The 19917-nt window shown below is 49.2% G+C and overlaps 7 protein-coding genes across 7 annotated transcripts; 5 read left to right on the forward strand and 2 right to left on the reverse strand.

Moving 5' to 3' along the window:
* Window positions 1–42: 42 nt before the first annotated feature.
* Window positions 43–1407, reverse strand: ABOM_007720 (transferase family protein; the record flags this gene model as incomplete). The annotated part of the gene is made up of 1 exon (XM_022534849.1): window positions 43–1407. One exon carries the CDS (start codon window positions 1405–1407, stop codon window positions 43–45), a length of 1365 nt encoding a protein of 454 aa, XP_022387934.1.
* Window positions 1408–3850: 2443 nt separating this feature from the next.
* Window positions 3851–5670, forward strand: ABOM_007721 (fungal specific transcription factor domain-containing protein; the record flags this gene model as incomplete). Its single annotated transcript, XM_022534850.1, has 5 exons — window positions 3851–4049; window positions 4097–4337; window positions 4395–4923; window positions 4970–5458; window positions 5506–5670. 5 exons carry the CDS (start codon window positions 3851–3853, stop codon window positions 5668–5670), a joined length of 1623 nt encoding a protein of 540 aa, XP_022387933.1.
* A 713-nt stretch (window positions 5671–6383) lies between these two features.
* Window positions 6384–8123, forward strand: ABOM_007722 (putative polyketide synthase; the record flags this gene model as incomplete). Its single annotated transcript, XM_022534851.1, has 2 exons — window positions 6384–7022; window positions 7071–8123. The coding sequence occupies 2 exons, from the start codon at window positions 6384–6386 to the stop codon at window positions 8121–8123; spliced, it is 1692 nt and encodes a 563-aa protein (XP_022387932.1).
* A 47-nt stretch (window positions 8124–8170) lies between these two features.
* On the forward strand, window positions 8171–14146 carry ABOM_007723 (putative polyketide synthase; the record flags this gene model as incomplete). The annotated part of the gene is made up of 1 exon (XM_022534852.1): window positions 8171–14146. One exon carries the CDS (start codon window positions 8171–8173, stop codon window positions 14144–14146), a length of 5976 nt encoding a protein of 1991 aa, XP_022387931.1.
* Window positions 14147–14500: 354 nt separating this feature from the next.
* ABOM_007724 (uncharacterized protein) lies at window positions 14501–15228 on the reverse strand (the record flags this gene model as incomplete). The annotated part of the gene is made up of 3 exons (XM_022534853.1): window positions 14501–14653; window positions 14712–15116; window positions 15178–15228. 3 exons carry the CDS (start codon window positions 15226–15228, stop codon window positions 14501–14503), a joined length of 609 nt encoding a protein of 202 aa, XP_022387938.1.
* A 2566-nt stretch (window positions 15229–17794) lies between these two features.
* Window positions 17795–18423, forward strand: ABOM_007725 (putative acetyl xylan esterase (Axe1); the record flags this gene model as incomplete). Its single annotated transcript, XM_022534854.1, has 3 exons — window positions 17795–18115; window positions 18164–18257; window positions 18308–18423. The coding sequence occupies 3 exons, from the start codon at window positions 17795–17797 to the stop codon at window positions 18421–18423; spliced, it is 531 nt and encodes a 176-aa protein (XP_022387937.1).
* Window positions 18424–18950: 527 nt separating this feature from the next.
* On the forward strand, window positions 18951–19896 carry ABOM_007726 (SDR family NAD(P)-dependent oxidoreductase; the record flags this gene model as incomplete). Its single annotated transcript, XM_022534855.1, has 2 exons — window positions 18951–19020; window positions 19070–19896. 2 exons carry the CDS (start codon window positions 18951–18953, stop codon window positions 19894–19896), a joined length of 897 nt encoding a protein of 298 aa, XP_022387936.1.
* Between the last annotated feature and the right edge of the window lie 21 nt (window positions 19897–19917).

Consider the following 19917-nt stretch of genomic DNA (forward strand, 5'->3'; position numbering starts at 1 on the left):
AACAATCATCATGGCTTGTCAAAACGCCAGCATACCCAAAGCCTACCCAATATACTCAACAAATTCCTTCCACATCGCATCCTCCGCCAGAGCCTCAATGTCATTCTCGTGCAAACAGAACAGGCCCTCCATACCGTCTCCATGTAACATCGGAGCAATATACGACGAACAAGGCAATGGTTGGAATGTTGGTCTCCTCATGAGTCCAGGCTTCCCTAGCGGCCCGAAATCAGGAGCCTTGACATGCGCAATAGACGAACAGGAAAAGTCCGTCTGCGGGTTGAAGGACCCGCCATAAGCAATATCCGATTTATCTGGCTCATTCGCGATGAATGTGACATAGCTACGGAGGGCATATTCATTGCTGATTTCCTGTATGTCCTTACGGAGGACCGAAGCAAGCCGCGAGAGGGAGCTTTCGACGATCTCTTCGAAAGTGAGACGTGTATTGCAGACGCGGACCATATGGCCTAGGTAGGCCGGTGTGAGTCTCATGATACGGCGGAAGTCAACAGCGCGGCTGAGCTTTGAGAGCGCGGTGGGGGTTTCGAGCTTCTTTAGACGGATGGCCGTGATCCGTTGCCAACAGAACGCAGTGATGGCATCGTTTAGAGAGAGGGACTCTGTAGATGAAGTAAAATCTCCTGGCTTACTATTTGCCAGATCTCTGATCTTGTTCACTGAGCCCACCGGGAAGCGATAGTATCGCCATTTGTAAGGAGCCAGTACATCAGACGGGGGATGCGCCTTCATAATGACAGGCGGTTTGAGCTCGCTATGGTCGAGGAGGGGCTCATCTGGGCCAAGTAATCGAATCAAAGAACGACGGTCGCGGTTTCCCTCGTGGAGTTGGAAAAGAGGGAATTGATCTCCACGCAGAGCGGTAGCCAACAAGTTCATGATTTGGAAAAGCCCCGTCCCGTCAATGATATTGTGTTGGGCGGCCAAGTCCAGTAACAAACCGCCGCGGATGATGTTTGCCTGGAAGTCCAAGACAGGAGCCGGGCTTTCTTCTGTGTCTTGGTACGTTTCTGGAAACGCCACTCGCGAACTCAACAGTTTCCCTGGTAACATGGATGACGGCCCTTGGGCAGTGCACAATTCGTCATAGGAAGGACATCCGGCGGTGCGATCCTGGACGCGTACGAAGATATGGTCATCACATTCCCACTCTTCACAGCTTTTGACCTTGAAAGTCCCGGAACTTCCAGCACAACTGCCCTCATTAATCACCTTTCCGGAGAGATAAGGAAATGTCTTCATCACGAGGCGAACAGCGCGCTCGATATCCTGGATGGCAGCTTCGTGCTTATCGTCCTGGACAGGGAAGCATATCAACATATGGCTGTAACTTTTGAGAACGGGCAGTTGGCCGATAATATCCTCCACGTGTTCGAAGATAGCCATTCTGGTGACTTTGGCTTTCACTGTGATGGACAGCAGACGTAGAGATTGTTTGGGCTATCAAACTTGATAGGTAAACTCAGGAGAAGCCCAACAGACTAAATGAAAAGTACCACGACGCCCGGAGCAATCCAGCCCCGGCATCACTGGAAAGTTGTTTATTTTTGTAAGAATATAAAGTATAAAGGTGGATCAGAGCGACTCATCTCTTGATCTGTTCTACAGAGACTTTCTAACATTCGAGAAAGCCCGAGCCGCCAAAAACTCCGGTTCAACTGATGAATAATCAGCGTAGTGCTGTATTCATGATTAGGAGGAGGAGCTAAGTTGCTTACTATGAAGCCCATCAAATGCAGGGTATCCCCATTTATACGAGTTGTTATACGTCTTGTCTAGAATGCCTAGTCAAGAGCACAAGTTCGTGGCAATTTGTAAACCCTGGGGCGAGGTGGGCCGTATTTCGCGCGCTATACTCGTCTTCACGAAATGCGAATTCAGCATTCAGCCTGCAGCCACAATGTAAGGAACAGACCACCCGTTTAAATGCAGCCTGGTACACTGGCGCTATGTGAGGACTGTTGATAGTCGCTCGTGGCTTGTTTGATCGCCAGCCGCACTTGAAAACTTGGCATTCGCTTGCCGAATCAAGGGACAATCAAGCAGAATGCAATTACCCATTACTCCAGGATCCCTCGGAGTGAGACAACCGTGTCTTTCACATGAACACTTGAACAGATATTTGTGCTGTTCAGCCATGAGGGACGTGCTTGTGGAAGAGGCCCGTGGAGTCTAGATCTTGAAGAGACAGCCAAGTCGTACACATATCCCGCTCTAACCTGGAATGTCTTTCGTACCTCGTGTCCTCTTAGCCAGCCGATAATAACGAGTAACACACGTTCATTCAATATCCTCTCATGCAAGATCAAGCAGGATGACAGAGAGTCACGCACTTATTACTGAGATATTCGTGTACGGTTACCGAAAGTACTTGCTTGGTGGCTTGAGAAGCACGACCGATCAACAATCGGCCCGGAAGGAAACCAGAGAGTAGAGCCATGGTGGCAAGCAGAGCCTGCTACTCAATTGAAGCGACCTAAACCCAACGAAAGGCATAAAGGGCTACCCATATGGCGGCAACCTAAACTTGTCCAACCGAGAATGTGCGAGCTTGGTACATAATAGGTATCACCTGATGTTCTGAGAGATTGCTCCACCGTGATGTGGAATAGAGCGGCTGATAAGGTTCCTCAATGTCAAAACTACTCATATTAGCCTTGTGGTTTGGGAAATGCACAACGGATGCTTGTCTAGGGACAACGTGAATCGTGACGAATGGCGTCCAATTACCCCTGTGCCCGTGCTGGAGCCTTAGTGAAGTCAGATACGAAATCGTACTACCAATGCTGATCAAACGAATAAACCAGCTTTTAGAACAGCGTTGCAGCGTAATTGTATGAATCCTGTTCACGTAGCGACACTTGATACCGTAGAGTACAGAATTGTGGTCGCTTGCTGAGTTTTGCCGTGGGTCCATGCCACCTTGACGAGCTATAGATTAGATTTTCAACCCCCAAATAGCTGGCATCTCCATCGTAAAGTTCCTAGCATGGGTGAGTGGGGATTGCATTAATGCCGAGGAGCTAAATTAGGTCAATGGATAGTATTTGTGTTAGCATTCAGCATCTGTAGTCGCGTCGTATGACACCCATGAACGGTCTCTGCGAATCACATAGGGAGCACGTAAAGCGTGGTTGTTAACTTACAGGGGCTAAAAGCTCACTTGACCAGCGTCCTTTGCCGGAGGATAAGCGACTGGGCTTCTATAGTGGCTTGGACGATGTCATCCCCTGTCAAGGCCTAGACGCAAATTATGTGTTAGCCAGCAGGGGCCCGTGGCGAAATAGCGTAAGCCATTCGGTGCCCCCATTCGATTAGTCTATTTTTCAACCTACTAGGGATGTAGTATCACCGTTCCGCGCTAATTAGGATATTATTGGGCAACATAGCTGCGGTGTTGCTTTGCAATGTCGACTGAGATGAGACCAGGCAGTGTGCAAAATTGCAATCCAGATTTATGTTGGGTTGGATCAAGATCCATGTGCCAAACAGAGCGAGATGAAAACAGAGAGCTGTATTGCCGACGGTTTTATTAAATGTCAGACCGGAGGGACGATGGAGCCTAGATCTTGCATTGGGTAATGGGGGGGAACATAAGTTCCTATATTCTCGCGCGACAAGCTGAGCCGCGCATCTATCCCAAGCCATTGTACGCAGAGGAACGCTGTGCACCAGACGGCTTACACTTCATCTCCATATTTTAAAGTCCCCTGTCAGCAAGGCGAGCCACTGCGGGGAGGACTTGCCTGTTCTTCAGCGAAGCATTGATCCACAGCACCAGTGACATAGCTTTAAGGGCGCATAATCCTTGATACCTGCCGCATATAACATGGTGACCACCCAGAGCATCTCGCGCCAACGACCCGGTTCTGCTTGTGAGGAATGTCGTCGACGTAAGGTCCGCTGTGACCGTCGCCGTCCACAATGCCAAGTGTGCTTCGAGACTGGTATCGAATGTAAGATAAGCACCACGAGACTTCCACGGGGACCGCGAAAGGGTCAGCTACGGACATTGCGAACACGAATCGGTAAGTCTTGTTCGACATCGACGAAGCTCGGTGCTCATATTGACCAGCTGCCCTTGAACGTTGCCTGGCCGACCAGCATCCGGCTATCAATCAACAGATGGCCGGGTTGTTTGATGGCGCAGGGGTTGAGTGCGACTCTGAAGAAGATCCTCTCCGTGATATAGCTACACTGCCTGAACAAATTCCCGAAATATGTTCCGACGATCAGCAAGGAGGTGGGTCGCCACGGTCCCCCGATCCTCAGACGCGACCAAGCGGACTAGTCTCCGATCTGATGCGCGCAGATCTGTAAGGCATCACATGAAAAGCTGGACACATTACTAAGGCGCATACTGACTCTTACAGAGATCAATTGTACTTTGATCGTGTGCATCCCTTTTCTCCTATCTTACAGCGTTGGCGCTATCACGTATGGGCGAGACAGTCCAAGAAGAGTGAAGCTCAGGTATGCCTACAGTATGCTATGTGGACGGTAGCCGCTTCCTTGTCGGTTCATTTTCAAGCTCTCCGAGACACCCTTTACCAGGAGACGCGCCGGATGTTGGATGCTATGGACCTCCAAAGCCCCATTGGCGGGGTCCTAGCAGTTGAGCAAGCCCAAGCATGGGTTCTGGTTTCTGTTTACGAGTATATGCAGCTGTCACCTCAGCAGGCGTGGATGAGTGCTGGTAGATGTTGTCGCCTGGTCCTGGGTATGCGACTATACGAGATAGATGATCCTAATAACCCCGTAACAATAGCTCGGGAGCATGAGCCGAGCTTAGTAGACTGGACCGGGCTGGAGGAGCAGCGGCGAACCTTTTGGATGGCCTATTCCTTGGATCGGTTCATCAGCTTTCACAACGCGCTGCCATATACCTTAAATGAACACCTGGTATGTCTCATAATCAGAAAGGGTATCGCTGATCTAATAAAAGCAGATTGCAACTCGACTGCCAACATCGGAAGAAGATTTTCAAGCTGGCCATCCTGCAGCAACTCCGTTTTTGCCGGAAGTGATGATGGGCTATTCAAACAGCGATAGTTCCAACGGCCAATCATCCTTTAGTGAATGCATTATACTAGCCACAATATGTGGTCGAGCACTCTCACACAGACAAACGTCGACTGTGGAGCAAATTAATGGAGATTTGGTCGATGGACTGTGGACTCGGCACCAATGGTTGCATGAAATGGTCACCTATCGCATCCAGGTGCTCTCGGCTTCAGCGCATGTGGACCCAATGCTTATTTTCGCGAGGATCGTAGCGCAAACTTTGGTTCTTTTTCTACATAGCGTACTGGAGGCGATAACATGGAGGACAAGTGAGCATTTGCTGAGTATCTTCGAGTACGAGCGCCTTTGCGTGATGGCTGCACACGAAGTGGTCAACCTGGTGAAGCTACAGGGCCAATTAGGGTATTTCAAGGTATTTTGCCGATGCAACCAGTTCCAAAATGTATATTGACAGTTTAGGTGCATCCATTGACCCCGATTCCGATCATGATGTGTACCGAGTTCTTCACAGCACATGCTTATCTTGATGGCTCCTTCGATATCATGCTACAGGAACTGCTCGATTGCCTGCAGGATTTGGACCGAGTCAAGAATCCGAGTCAGAGCCCTGGGATGTCTGTTTAGAATTGAGATTGGTGTCTCCTACCGGGGTCAGGAACATACCTCCGGCATATCGACATATCCATTGCATGCGGACCAAAGGGCGGTTGGATTATGTGTTACTAGTGATCATATGATAGAGAGTCGGGAGGGAGGATAGGTCGTAAGCTCCCCCTGGTAGAAACAGTCCTTCCATTCTATATAGCCCTTATCTTCCCTGGAAAAATGCCATCTTGTATAATGAATCTATGGGAAATAGGCCCGCGTCCCACCATGTTGGGCATATCTCTTGTTGGCGCTGCTCCAATGGTATCCATAGTAGGATTCCAAATAACGCCCGGGACTCACGGATATGAAAAGAGATCAGCTGGAATATGAAGGCGGGGATCAGCCACCATGTGACAGTAGGGAGTCTATCACTGGCCCATAGACTGTTTGTGTCTGTCCTTTGTTCGAGACTAGGAATGGATCAGTCAGCCACCCCGAGGAGATGACCCGACGACAAACTCCGTCCGGCAATGCCTTCGCTAATGTGATATTAATATAATTGGGATAGACCAGGGCTTATTCGGAGAAATATCAAGCCAGTATATTAATCTGGAAGCAGGGTGAGAGGGTAGCTTGACCCATGGCAGGAAACGAACAGGCCTAATCTGGACATTCTTATAGTCTCCTACCCCGGCCCTAATTTCTTTGTTCTGCTTTCGTGGTCCATCCGTACGGCAATTTCAATTAATATGGCCAGCCAGCTGGAGCCACCACCTGGTGGTAAGACTGTCCTCATCTTCGGTTGTCAATGTGTCTCGTTCAATATCGACGACTTCCACCGTCTCCGGGCCACTGTCCTGGGTACACCAGAGCATCACTGGGTCCAAGATGTTCTATCGGAGCTGCCAGTATACTACCGCACAGCAGCCACTACATATGTCCAGAAATTGCAGAACATTCCTGGGACACAGCAGCTCCGCGATTTAGCTGAATGGTTCCGCACAGGACTGGTGCCGACAGACAGCTTTCCGTTGCCGTATATCCAACTTGCCCCACTATTAATGATAGCCCATTTCACGGAATACTGGCAATATCTTGGCCTTAGGCACCCTAAAGGCCCGATATTTGGCAATGAGCCATTGATGGAAAGCTCGGTCGTGGAGATCGTGGGGTTTTGTATTGGGTTCCTAAGTGCTACTGTCGTTTCTGCCGCTAGCAACCAGGAGAAATTATCGAAATATGCCGCTGTTGCCCTGAGGCTAGCAACACTAATGGGCGCTATTGGTGATGCGCAGGAGAGGGACGAGGAGTATACCTCGCTTGCAACGGCCTGGAAAGCTGAGGACCTCGAAAAAAGGTTGCCACTGATTTTGGAGGCATTCCCGGAGGTACGTTCATTGACCTACGATACAGGACCAACACAGTTGACAGAGTAGTCGTATGTCACGGTACGCTTCGACACCAACCGGGTCACTATCATGACACCGCGTCAGACCATTAAGCAGCTAGAAGAGGCATTGCAATCAGCCGGATTCAATACTACGCAAGTCGAATTCAATGGCAGATACCACTGGGCTGGCAATGAGGATATAGTGCATGCACTGAGCCGAATGTGCGATAGTGATCCAGCCTTGCAATTACATGATTCCTCACAATCAGTTGTTCCCATACGGCCAGATATATCAATGGACACTCCTCGTGGAGGTCCTCTCCATGAGCTAGTATTACGGTCAATCCTAGCACAACAGTGTCAATGGCTTGGCACATTCTTCAGCGTATACCAAGCTCACCTGGAAGATACTTCATCACTAATCATTGAATTTGGACCAGAACGGTGCATCCCGCCTACGTATATGCGTAAGCTACGCGGACGCACTGTGCACTTTGCGGATCTCGATCTAAACCCACTCTCACGGATTTCGCCTCTACACCAAACACCACAGACCTATGATAGCGACATTGCTGTAGTTGGCATGGCCTGTCGCGTAGCGGGCGCGGATGATGTGGAGGAGTTCTGGAAGTTACTATGTTCCGGGGAGTCACAGCATGAAAAAATGCCCATAGAGCGATACCGGAACTATGAGACACCATGGAGGCCGAGTGCCATCAAACCTTGGTTTGGGAACTTTGTCCGGGACATAGACGCGTTCGACCATAAATTCTTCAAAAAGGTGCCACGGGAGGCAATGTCCCAAGATCCTCAGCAACGACTGCTGTTACAAGTCGCGTACCAAGCCGTGCAACAGTCGGGGTACTTCCATCATCCCAATGTTAACCAGAATATCGGGTGCTACATTGCGTCCTGCACGGTGGACTATGAACACAATGTCAATTGTAACCCAGTTTCTGCATATTCGGCAACTGGGCTACTTCGAAGTTTCATGGCTGGTAAACTGAGCCACTACTTTGGTTGGCGGGCCCCGCATTTTGTGTTGATAGCGCATGTTCCGGGTCCGCTGTCGCACTTCATCAAGCGTGTCAATCTATAATACGAGGAGAGTGTACAGCCGCGCTGGTCGGCGGTGCGAATGCTATAATGAGTCCTTTGGCATATGACAATCTTGCAGGAGCATCATTTGTGAGTCCCACAGGACCTTGCAAGCCATTTGACGCAGGGGCAGATGGATATTGCCGTGGGGAGGGATTTGCTGCGATCTTTATCAAGAAGATGTCGGAGGCTTTGGCAAATGGTGACATTATCCTGGGAACAATCGCTTCCACAGCCGTCCAGCAGAATAGTAACTGTACGCCAATTGTGGTTCCAGACGCGTGCTCTCTTTCTCGGTTGTTCACACAGGTGACTGGACAGGCGCACCTCCAACCTCGGGATATATCAGTTGTTGAAGCTCATGGAACAGGGACACAGGCTGGTGATCCTGCAGAATATGTCAGCATCAGAAAGAGCTTAGCTGGGCCACAGCGCACTACTCCATTAGCCCTTGGATCTGTTAAAGGCCTGGTCGGACATACTGAAGGTGTGTCCGGCCTAGTTGCCGTGGTGAAGGTCTTGCTAATGATAAACGAGGGCATGATTCCTCCGCAGCCGAACTTCCACACACTGAATCCACATATTGAAGCATCTCCGGACGATCAGATGCATATACCAATGACTCTCACAGAATGGACCGCAAGCTTCCGTGCGGCACTTATCAACAACTACGGTGCTTCGGGATCCAATGCATCTATGGTGATCACGGAAGCTCCTGGTGCGTTCGCGAATCAAATATTCCCTCCCATCAATACTTCTAACCTCGCTCTTCCAATCCGAATATGCGCTTCAGATGAGGGTCGACTTAGTGACTGCACGAGCCGGTTGCACCAATTCCTCCAGCATCAAGTCATATCTGCGGCATCTGCTACAGACTTGGGGAACCTATCTTTTAACATCTGTCGCCAGTCCAACCCCACACTAGAGTCACAGATAGCTTTTAGCTGCTGCTCTCAATCCGAGCTTGCTTCTAAGCTGTCGACCATAATGAATGGCGATACGAACCACATTTTCAGGCTTATGAAGAGTCCTCGCCCGGTCGTATTGTGTTTTGGTGGTCAGGTCTCTACTTTTGTAGGCCTGGACCGCACCGTATATGATTCCATCTCGCTTCTTCGTCATCACTTGGGGCAATGTGATTCCCTAGCACAGTCATCTGGATGCGGTAGCCTTTTCCCTAGCATCTTTGAGCGCAACCCCATTACCGACCAAGTACAGTTACACGTGCAACTCTTCTCTTTACAATACTCCTGCGCGCGGTGCTGGATGGATTCGGGGCTATCGGTTGCAGCTGTTGTTGGACATAGCTTTGGCGAATTGACTGCACTATGCATATGTGGCACCCTATCACTTTGCGATGCAATAATACTGATCGCTCGCCGCGCAGCTATCATTCGTGACGGTTGGGGCCCTGACCCTGGCGCTATGATTGTAGTGGAGGGAAATAAGGACGACATCATACGTCTTATAGATGCTGCCTATCGCAGCGGCTCCACAAATATTGCTCCAGCAACGATTGCTTGCTTTAATGGTCCCAGTAGCTTCACGCTCGCTGGAGCCACGGCTGCAATTGATGCAGTCCAAGCAATCCTTAAAGCCCCCTTGTATGCTAGCCTTAAAGCAAAAAGATTATTTGTGACGAATGCCTTCCATTCAGGCTTAGTGGATCCTTTGTTGCCAGCCATCGAGGGCGTTATGCGTGGGATAAATCCGCAACAGCCAATCATTCTGTGTGAGAGGGCGACACAGAGCTCGTCCACAGCTACAATCTCGTCCAGTATGGTTGCAGAACATCTCCGCCAGCCAGTCTACTTCCACCACGCAGCACAACGATTGGAAGAGAGATATGGCCCATGCGTATGGGTAGAGGCCGGTTCCAATTCCACGATCACAATCATGGTCAGTCGGGCTCTTGCGTCTTCATCGGGACACCACTTTCAAGCTGTGAACATCACAGATGACCGCGGCATGCAAAGCCTAAGCGATTCAACTATCAGTCTCTGGAAGGCAAGCGTATCGGTAACGTTCTGGGCTCACCATGCCCGACAGTCACATGAATACGCCCCTATACTTCTGCCACCATATCAATTTGAGAAAGGCCGGCATTGGCTTTCAAACAAAAAGCTTCCTGGACCTCCACACGAAGTGGGTACCAGACCGGCAACTGAAGCGTCTGCTTTACGATTTGTCGGATACCAAGATAGCCAGCAACTAGTTACCAGATTTAGTATCGACACTGCCCACCCGCAGTACCAGGAGTTGATCGCGGGGCATGTCGTTTCACATACTTCGCCAGTTGCGCCTGCGTCTTTAATGCTGGATTACGTTGTTGAAGCACTCCGCAGGTTACCAGAATGTGCAGGGCGAATACCCCAGGTTCACAATGTCACAAGCGATGCACCTCTCTGTTTGGATATGTCTCGAGATCTATGGATTGAGTTGCATGCGCAGGATACCCATAAGCATATATGGGGTTTAAGGTACCTGAGTGAACAACTACAAAAGGGGCGACGGTCACAGGTCCTCCACTGTTCTGCTAGATTCATTATGTTTGACCCGCACGATACACAGATATGCGGCGAATTCGCTATGTACAGCCGCCTGGTGAGCCATCACCATTGCACGGAGCTTTTGAATGATCCGAATATAAGTGACATTATTCAAGGGCGGAATGTCTACCGGACCTTCGCTGAGATTGTAGACTATTCGGAGCCTTATCGCGGAGTGCAAAAGCTCGTTGGAAAGGATAATGAGTCAGCAGGTAGAGTAGTCAAGAGGTACACCGGACAAACATGGGTGGATACATGTCTGTGTGACTCGTTTAGCCAGGTTGCCGGCTTTTGGGTCAACTGCATGACGGACCGGTCACCATCTGATATATACCTAGCCAGTGGTATGGAGAGATGGATGCGGTCGCCAATGTACGCTGACCCTACTACACCTCGACCGAGCACATGGAATATATTAGCAAAGCACGAGCGAGGAGATGACTGTTATATTAGTGATATCTTTGTCTTTGATCCAACGACGGAACAGCTTGTCGAGATTTTTCTGGGGATGAAATATACTAAGGTGAAAAAGGCAACATTTTCCAAGATTATCGGCAGATTTATGCCACGATGTGCAACACAATCACCTGATGTTGGAAAGCTTGAGGTTGCAGCGTCGCACTCAGCTGTTTCCGTCCCACACGGTGTTGGAGCCAAGTCCAAGAATGGCCAGGAGAGATCCAGGACTAACCTTGCAGCCCGTGTCAAGGCAGTTGTAGCCGATTTCTGTGCCATTGACCCTAATGAGATCACGGAAGACGGTAACATGGCAGACGCTGGAGTGGACTCTCTCATGGCGATGGAACTTGCTCGTGAGATGGAGGAGGCCTTCCATTGTACGTTACCTGCCACAGATCTGATGGAGGCAGATACATTCCGGGACTTGGTTCATTGCGTCAAGACTGCCGTGGGAGAGTGTGACAATAACGAGCAGGATACTTCCAACTGGAGTCTAGAGGATACAAGCTTCAAAGATAGTAGTCCTGAGAGGGGCTTTAACACTCCTAACACCGAGCCAGGCACCGGTGTTGCATCGGATACTCCAGATCTAGAGCTACCCTTGCGAAGTGTATTAGATGCATTTGGGGAGACCAAAACGCTCACCGACCGTTTCCTTGCGGAGAATAAGTGCAGCGGTCGTATACATATCTTTGCTCCGCTGCAGACTGAGCTATGTATTACGTTAACATTAGAAGCATTTGAGCAACTGGGTTGTTATATCCGCACTGGGTTGCGTGGCCAGTGCCTCGACCGAATACGATTCGACCCGCAACATCACGAGCTAGTAGACTACCTCTACAAGAGACTTGAAGAAGCAAGGCTTGTTGACCTAGCCGGCAACACTGTCATTCGCACAGCCATATCAGCCCCCAACAAATCCAGTCTCTCTATTCTGGAAGAGATTAAGCGCTCATATCCCGAGTATGCTGGCGCTAGCAAGTTAGCGTATTTCACAGGTAGTAAGCTGGCTTCGGTGTTGCGCGGTGAACAAGACGGCCTTCATTTGGTTTTTGGTACTAAGGAGGGTCAGGAACTAGTATCATGGATGTATAGCGACGAGCCGCACAATGTCGTGGGATATATGCAAATGTTGGACTTCATAACACGGCTGATACAAAAAGCTCCAGTAACAGGAACGGAGGTGGGATCTCTCAAGATTCTGGAGATGGGAGCAGGTACGGGAGGTGGCACGAAATGGTTTCTTCCCGCTTTATCAAAGCTTGACATCTCAGTCGAGTACACTTTCACCGATATCTCAACAGCCTTTATTGCACAAGCCAGGCGACGCTTCAAAGAGTATTCCTTTGTGCGATATCGTGTTCATGATATTGAGAAGCCCCCTGCCGATGACCTCGTCGGCACGCAGCACATCATTATAGCCAGCAACGCTGTTCACGCTACATCCAACCTGCAGGAGTCCACACGGAACATGCGGGCGGCCTTGCGGCCAGATGGGGTCGTTCTGATGTTGGAAATGACGCGACCAGCGTTCGCAATTGATATTGTATTTGGCCTCTTCCGCGGTTGGTGGGTGTTCAATGACGGTCGCAACCATGCCATTGCCAACGAACAACGTTGGAAGGCAGATATGCACACGGTAGGATACGGCCATGTGGACTGGACAGATGGTCATTCGCCGGAAGCCAGCGTGCAGAGAGTTATCTTCGCCACAGCAACTGGGACCGAAAGTCAACGCTTGCCGCTCGGCAACCCTAACGAGAAGGGACACCCAGAACAACAGGTCGATAACAGCGTGCGGAGCAAAGTAACTACTGAGTACATACGACGGAGTATTGAGAGTTTCACTCCTCCCACAGCTTCACTCAGCGGTTTTGCGTCAGATGGGCAGGTAGTACTATTGACTGGTGGCACCGGTAGCTTAGGTAGCCATATTTTGGCACATCTCGCTCGACAACAGTCTGTGAACAGAATATTCTGTCTGAACCGAAGCAAAGCCAATGACGAAGCATTCCAAAGACAGACATCCGCACTACAAAAGCGCGGGATCTCCTTGGCTGCTCACGAAATGCGTAAGGTGGAAGTACTGGCAACAACAATCTATCACAATAACCTAGGACTTTCGTCAGAGCAATATGACATTCTGAAGACCACTGTCACCCATATGATCCACAGCGCTTGGCCAATGAATGGGGCTTCGGACGTATCAGCCTTTGAGAAACAATTCCGAGTGATGCGTCATCTAGTCGACCTCGCAGGCGAGATCGCATGCCATCGTCCCACGGACTCGGGAATTAGGTTTCAGTTTGTTTCCTCTATTGCAACTGTTGGACATTACCCCCTCATCACCAGTCAGAATAATGTCCCAGAACAATCAACTAAAATCGAGTTTGTATTACCCAATGGATACGGTGAGGCAAAGTTTATCTGCGAGCGGATCCTCGAAGAGACTCTGCAGCGATATCCGAATTGCTTCCAAGCTATGATCGTCCGCCCAGGCCAGATCGCTGGGTCTTCCAGCAGTGGGTGTTGGAATATAGCAGAGCACTTCCCAGCCATAGTCAAGTCGGCACAGACACTCAAGGTACTTCCAGACCTGCAAGGAGAGCTCTCGTGGACACCTGTGGACGAGATCGCCGCTAGTCTGGTGGAGTTACTAGTCACCGACAGTACATCCTATCCGGTGTACCATTTGGATAACCCCGTCCGCCAACCGTGGCATGATATGATATTCATTTTGGCCGGTGAGCTTGGTATTCCCACCAGTAACATTGTCCCGTTCTCTGAGTGGATCCAACGAGTCCGCAGCTTCCCGGGGTCAAGAGAAGATAACCCAGCAGGTCTGATGGCGGACTGGCTAGAAGAAAACTTCGAACGTATGTCATGTGGCGGTGTTGTGCTAGAAACCACAAGAGCGAGGGAGCATTCCTCAACTCTGGCGGGAGTCAGGCCGGTCAATGCGGAGGTCACTCGGCGGTATTTGCATAGTTGGAAGAAGCGCGGATTCCTGCATTAGGTCTTCGGATATGCAATGGAAGCTAATTCAGTGTCACTGAGGGATTGTATTTCGGACCGTGCGCCTCAGTTTGGTGTAGTTGAGAAATACCACACAGGATAATCCACCGCATAAATTAGACGATCTCTTCCCGTTCTTTTTACGTCTTTTGCACAATTCCTCGCGTTAGTCCTGATTGGGTTACGGCTTCTTCCGGCCGTCACGGGGCTCCACCGAGGACCGCCTGTTTTCAATAACAAAAGGAATAGTTTCTAGCATTTGAAAAAGCAAGCGATCTTTCCGGTATATACATATCGTATCATCCACAGCGAGTAGAAATGTACCCTCCCTTAGGTCCTCTACTACCACTACTCATTAACAGCTGTGGGAACGAACAATGGTGCTCCACTTGTCGTTATGGGAATCCTGACCAGAGAAGGTCTGACCTCCCTGAAGACAGGTGTTTAAAATCAGCTGAGCACCGTCGGCAATGTTGTTGAAGCTGGGCAGGACTTTGGTAAAGGTATTCTTGAATCCAGGTCAATATACGTTACTGCAAACAAGCACGGAGCCCGGTGGTACTTACATCATTACACCACCAGATAGCCGATGACCAGGAACAGCTGACCTGACCACAGCTGCCGGGGCCAGGTCCTCTCTGCGGCTTGCCAGGAACACCTCTCAAGTACTCGATGCCTTGCTTGATCTGGGTCTTGCGAGCCTTGGGAAATCCGCCACAGGCAACATTACCACGCTTGGCCAAGTGCGATGGAGTGTCTTCTTCCTCAGCAGCCTGTTCAGCAGGCTGGTCAATCTCATGGGCAGCAATGGCGAACTCAGCGTCGTAGTTAGGGTTGATCTCGCGCAGCTGAGATAGGACGTTCTCAACGGTGCCATTCAAAACGACGGTTGGCCCGCCGGGGGTCGTCTCGACTTCCCATGAGAACTCCTCAACGGTATAGCCCTCGAGGGGGGAGTCCTTGGCTTGGACCTGATGAAGGGTTAAACAAATGTTACAAGCATCATATAAGTGAGCCATAGCTCGAGCCTACCTGAGCAACAATGCCAGCAGCCAATACCCAAAGGAAATTAAACGATTTCATGATTGGAGTCTTGATCGTCTCGGTGGTTTCAAAGAAACGAGCATAAACAACCCTGTCCTCTGGACATTCTCATGGCTTTATACCCACGACCTACGGCTGTACACCCAGGTAATTAAACGTAGGGTTACATTGTTGCAGCGAACTAGTCGTTCACTAATCTACTAGTATGTTCAAAAGCAAGGCCCTAAGAAGATGACAATGAAGGTAGGATGGGAAAGCAACTGCCAAACCAAGACGTATCCAGAGTCCAGGCTTTTAGTACGTGGGTCACGAGCTCGGTTGGACATCTAAGCAGGCTGAGAAGACAGAAATTTAGCTGTCAGCGGAAACATCTAAGGAGGCTCGAAACGTAATGGAATTTCTATCAGTTCGATTTGTATTGACTGAGCACACATTAAGTCACCTTCTCATGGTCTTCCATTTTATCTCGAGTCATTCCGCGCCATCCCATAGACCCACCGACAGGGTTCAGAGGGCCCAGAATTGCTCCGGCGTATATAGGCCCAGTGGGTCAAGTCCCCAACCGGAACTCGGCTCCTCACTCATCATACTAGTACTATTGGAATCAAGAGATTGAAGTAGGGTTACTCGGTGGACGTTTCCTCTTTCAGATAATGAAGGGGTTTCCACTTTTGGATAGTGTAGGGGCGTCTGTCCCTCCTTTCACGACTGCTCATCAGCCAATCTGAATACCTCTCGTGTGAGAGCTAGTTCTTCAGTCGACCTTAAGCGAGACTAGCTGGGTATCCTAGACCCACTATTACCTGTCCACTCCCCACATGTTGTCTTACTGGATTGGGGGCGGAATCCAAGTATGACATTCGAGAGATGAGTAGAAAGGAATGTTGCTCGTTCTTTGCAAGTGGGCCATTGATCACACAATACCATGCTTCCTCCCTATATATGACGCAATGGCCCGATTTGAAGACCACTTCTCATGGTAAGATTTAGGAATTCACCATGCAAGGGCATTTTTAATCAACGATCAGAATGTATTACGTACTGCCGCCAGACGGTTTCTGTAGCTTAGTTCTGTTCTGTTGAATGCATCGTGGGTGTGGGAAGTCTGGCTGCTATCAAAGCTGCCAATAATACCGGCTTGAGTAAGGTGATAGGTCTGTCCGTATCAACATAAACAGCATATCGACAACCCCCCATTTGGTCACATAACGAAGAGAAGTAAATCTTTAGTAGACAGCCATTTGAGACTAGTATAACCTTTACAAATAGCGATGGTTACCAGCTGACGTCAAAGAAAAGTCTGATGATTAAGATGATGTATCCTAGATAGTGCATGCGATAGTCGGCCTTCTGGGGAATAACCATAGATATAAGTTGCGGCATCGCCTGTAACGCCCAGTATATAAAACACTTCTCATGCGGATTGGTGAACTTGGGGTACCACTGAAAAAGAAATGACTGAACTGCATGTTACTGCGTCCTCCATGGAATTTACCGTTCTTCGCGATCACAATGGATATCCGAGTTGACGAACAGAACTTGAGACAAATACAAATCGCAGCAGATCTAAGATATACTATATAGGCTTGTCCATTGCACTTTGCCCACTCATTTGGTTCCCCTTGGACACGATATCATGTCATAATAATTGTTGAAAAGACCACTCAGGAACTTATCCTTTCGTTTTTGAACACAGGTTTATATTACTTGTCAGTGATGCCATGTGCATTGTCCCAAGCCATTCAAGTGCCCATGGCGACCTTGCGAGGGACTGTGCTCTATTCACTTTGCGTACAGTACGTTAAAGGAGCATGTAAGAAACTGCCACCTGTTTCCAATCTGGTACATGTGTCGTGACTGCCATAGGGTAGTGAGAAACCGGACTGGCCTTGTTGCCCATACATGGCATAGAATACACCTGGAAATTGAATATGATCATCGCAAAGATGCTCAAGCCCATGACTAGTTGGTTCATCTTCTTCCTTTGTTCGCTTATTGCTCTGTGTCTTTTCCTTTCTTTACTTGGCTATTGTCCCTTTCCATTATTTTATAACTGAACCAACAGCAACCATTATAAGACCATCTAGAAATCTCCACTTAGCTCTTCATATCGAGTTGGATCTATCGGAGAAAACTACGATATTCCAGTAAGATATGGTGACCAAAGGCTTGGTAGGCTATTACTACACACAAGGTGCCCCTCATCTTCGTAATAGCAACAGCTGTTGATTGTAATTCCCGACTTTTTCTCGTTGATATCTTATGGCTACTATAGTGCTCTAACATGATTCGGTCTCAGTCGATTCCATGTTATATTATAGCGCTGGTGACGAGATAGACAAGACAAGCAAAGAAAATACAATTACAAAGAAGTAATTCTGCACAAGGGCTACTACGTACCGGACAGTTGTTGTTGAGATCCTAGTATTAGTGGGATCGGGCTTAAAGGGTAATTCATGGCCTCAGGTCCTACTACACCTCTTGAGAAAGTATGTGGTGGAGAGCTTCAAGCTTCCCCTTCCGCCTCTAGTTGCTCAGAACAGGTTCACTAGCACTGCATCATATCACCTTTCACTTCATCTCATCACTTAAGTATTCGAACAAAATGAATCGAGTCCTCCTTGTACTATTCAGTTTGCTTTGTCTTGCTTTTGCCAATCAGTCTTCACCGTGCGTCAAGATCCACATGATTGTTGCCCGACAGAGTAACTCCTGGCCAGGGGAAGGCCGTATGAAAGAGCTCGCCGATTATATCAAACAACAGCTCCCAGGTTCTGACTCCGAATCGCTCCAGTATCCGGCATATGGCGATATCTGGCGATATCGTTCCTCGGTGTTCGCTGGGGACAAGGCTATGATCACTGCGATTACTGCCTATACATCTCATTGTCCGGACTCGAAGATTGTGCTTCTAGGGTACTCTCAGGTTCGTTGTTTATTTGGGCCACTCCGTTTGTTTGCTAACAGCAGATAGGGCGCTCATATCATCGGTGACATTCTTTGCGGCTCCATAGTCGAGAGATATTTTCCAGCTATCCCGCCAATTGACGATCATCTGGGCGCAAGAAGTAGGCGAGTGTCGGTCGCATAACCAGGCTAGCTCCTTACCAGTCTACAGTTGTCGCGGCGGTATCAATGGGGGATCCTACGTTTGTCCCAAGTCTTCCGTATGACTTTGGGACCAGCAAGAACACCGGGGTTCGATTTTCCTCTCCGAGCTGGAGCTACAACTAATATGCAGGGTTAGAAATTCCCACGTGTGAACAACACGGTGTGCACCAAATACGACTTCATTCGGCGGTCGTATTGTGATGAGGGCGACATATACTGCGCGTCGGGATTTTGGGTTGGGGTTCATAGAAGATACGTGGTGAAATACAAAGACGATGCGACACGGTTTGTGCTGTCGAGAGTTAATGCAGCAATGTGACGGTGGTCGCATGATGCTCTTACTATGGGTTTGTGGCTGGAGATAATTACGCAGCTGTGCTCTTAATCAGATCTATTAGTATCAACCAAGTTCTGCATTTTTAGAGGATCCCCTCAATATGACATGCATTCCTACAAGAGTATATTCTATATGATGGCCTTGGTAAACCTACTATTTCATCATGGGAGGACACCAGGAAATGTGATACATCACATGCAAGCACTTCATGCCCAAGGCATCCATCTGCCAACCCCACCATAAAACAGAGCCAATTCACTTGGTATGAACTTCACTTCCCTCACGCAATCCCAAAACTGATGGTATCGTGACAATGTCCCTCCATGCGTCTAATCTCTTCTCTGTCGAAGGCATCGTCGCCGTCATTACAGGCGGTGGGACAGGTAGGTAGTAGTATGCCTACGTCTCAGTATTATATACTAACAGATATAGGCCTCGGACGGACCATTGCTCTTGCTCTAGACGCCAACAACGCCGCTAAAGTATTTATCCTCGGGCGTCGCGAGCAACCACTCCATGAAACAGCGGCTCAAGCGACGAACCATTCCATCATTCCCGTTGTTGTAGATATCACTTCGCAAGAATCTCTAGAAAATGCATATCGCACCGTAGCGGCCCAGACTTCACACGTCGACCTTTTATTTGCTAATGGCGGTACCAACGGTCCGTCGGCCCATTTACCGCCGAAACTGGATGGGTCACCTCCAACCCTGACTGAATTTCGCGACCATCACTGGGGTCATCGAATGGCCGACTTCTCCGAGACTCTGAACGTCAACGTTACTGGCACACACTATACCATTCTGGCTTTTCTGCCACTACTGGACGAGGCAAACAAGCGCCGCCCACAACAAGATTCTAATGAGCTTGCGCTACCGCATCCCCAAGTGATTGTGACCAGTTCCATATCGGCAACAGCAAACCGTCCATCGAGTCTAGCATATTCATTCTCAAAGGCCGCTCTACAGCATCTAGTGGAAGTGTTTGCCGCCCAGCTCGTACCATACCAAATCCGTGTCAATGGCGTCGCCCCAGGCCTGTTCTATAGTGACCTCTCGAAACATCTATTTGAGAAAAATGGGGTGTCAGGACGTGGAATCTCAGACAAGTCTTTTACATCTGATTTCATCCCTCTCACCCGGGCAGGCAGCGACGAGGATATTGCCGGTACGATACTGTGGATGGCGAGTCGGTCAGGGGGATATCTGAATGGAGAGACAATTTTGCTTGATGGTGGCCGAGCGGCGGTTGTCAGATAGGTTCTGTCGGCCATTATGAGG

Source organism: Aspergillus bombycis (assembly GCF_001792695.1).
Source record: "Aspergillus bombycis strain NRRL26010 chromosome Unknown contig00058, whole genome shotgun sequence".
In the NCBI taxonomy this organism is placed as follows: Eukaryota; Fungi; Ascomycota; class Eurotiomycetes; order Eurotiales; family Aspergillaceae; genus Aspergillus; species Aspergillus bombycis.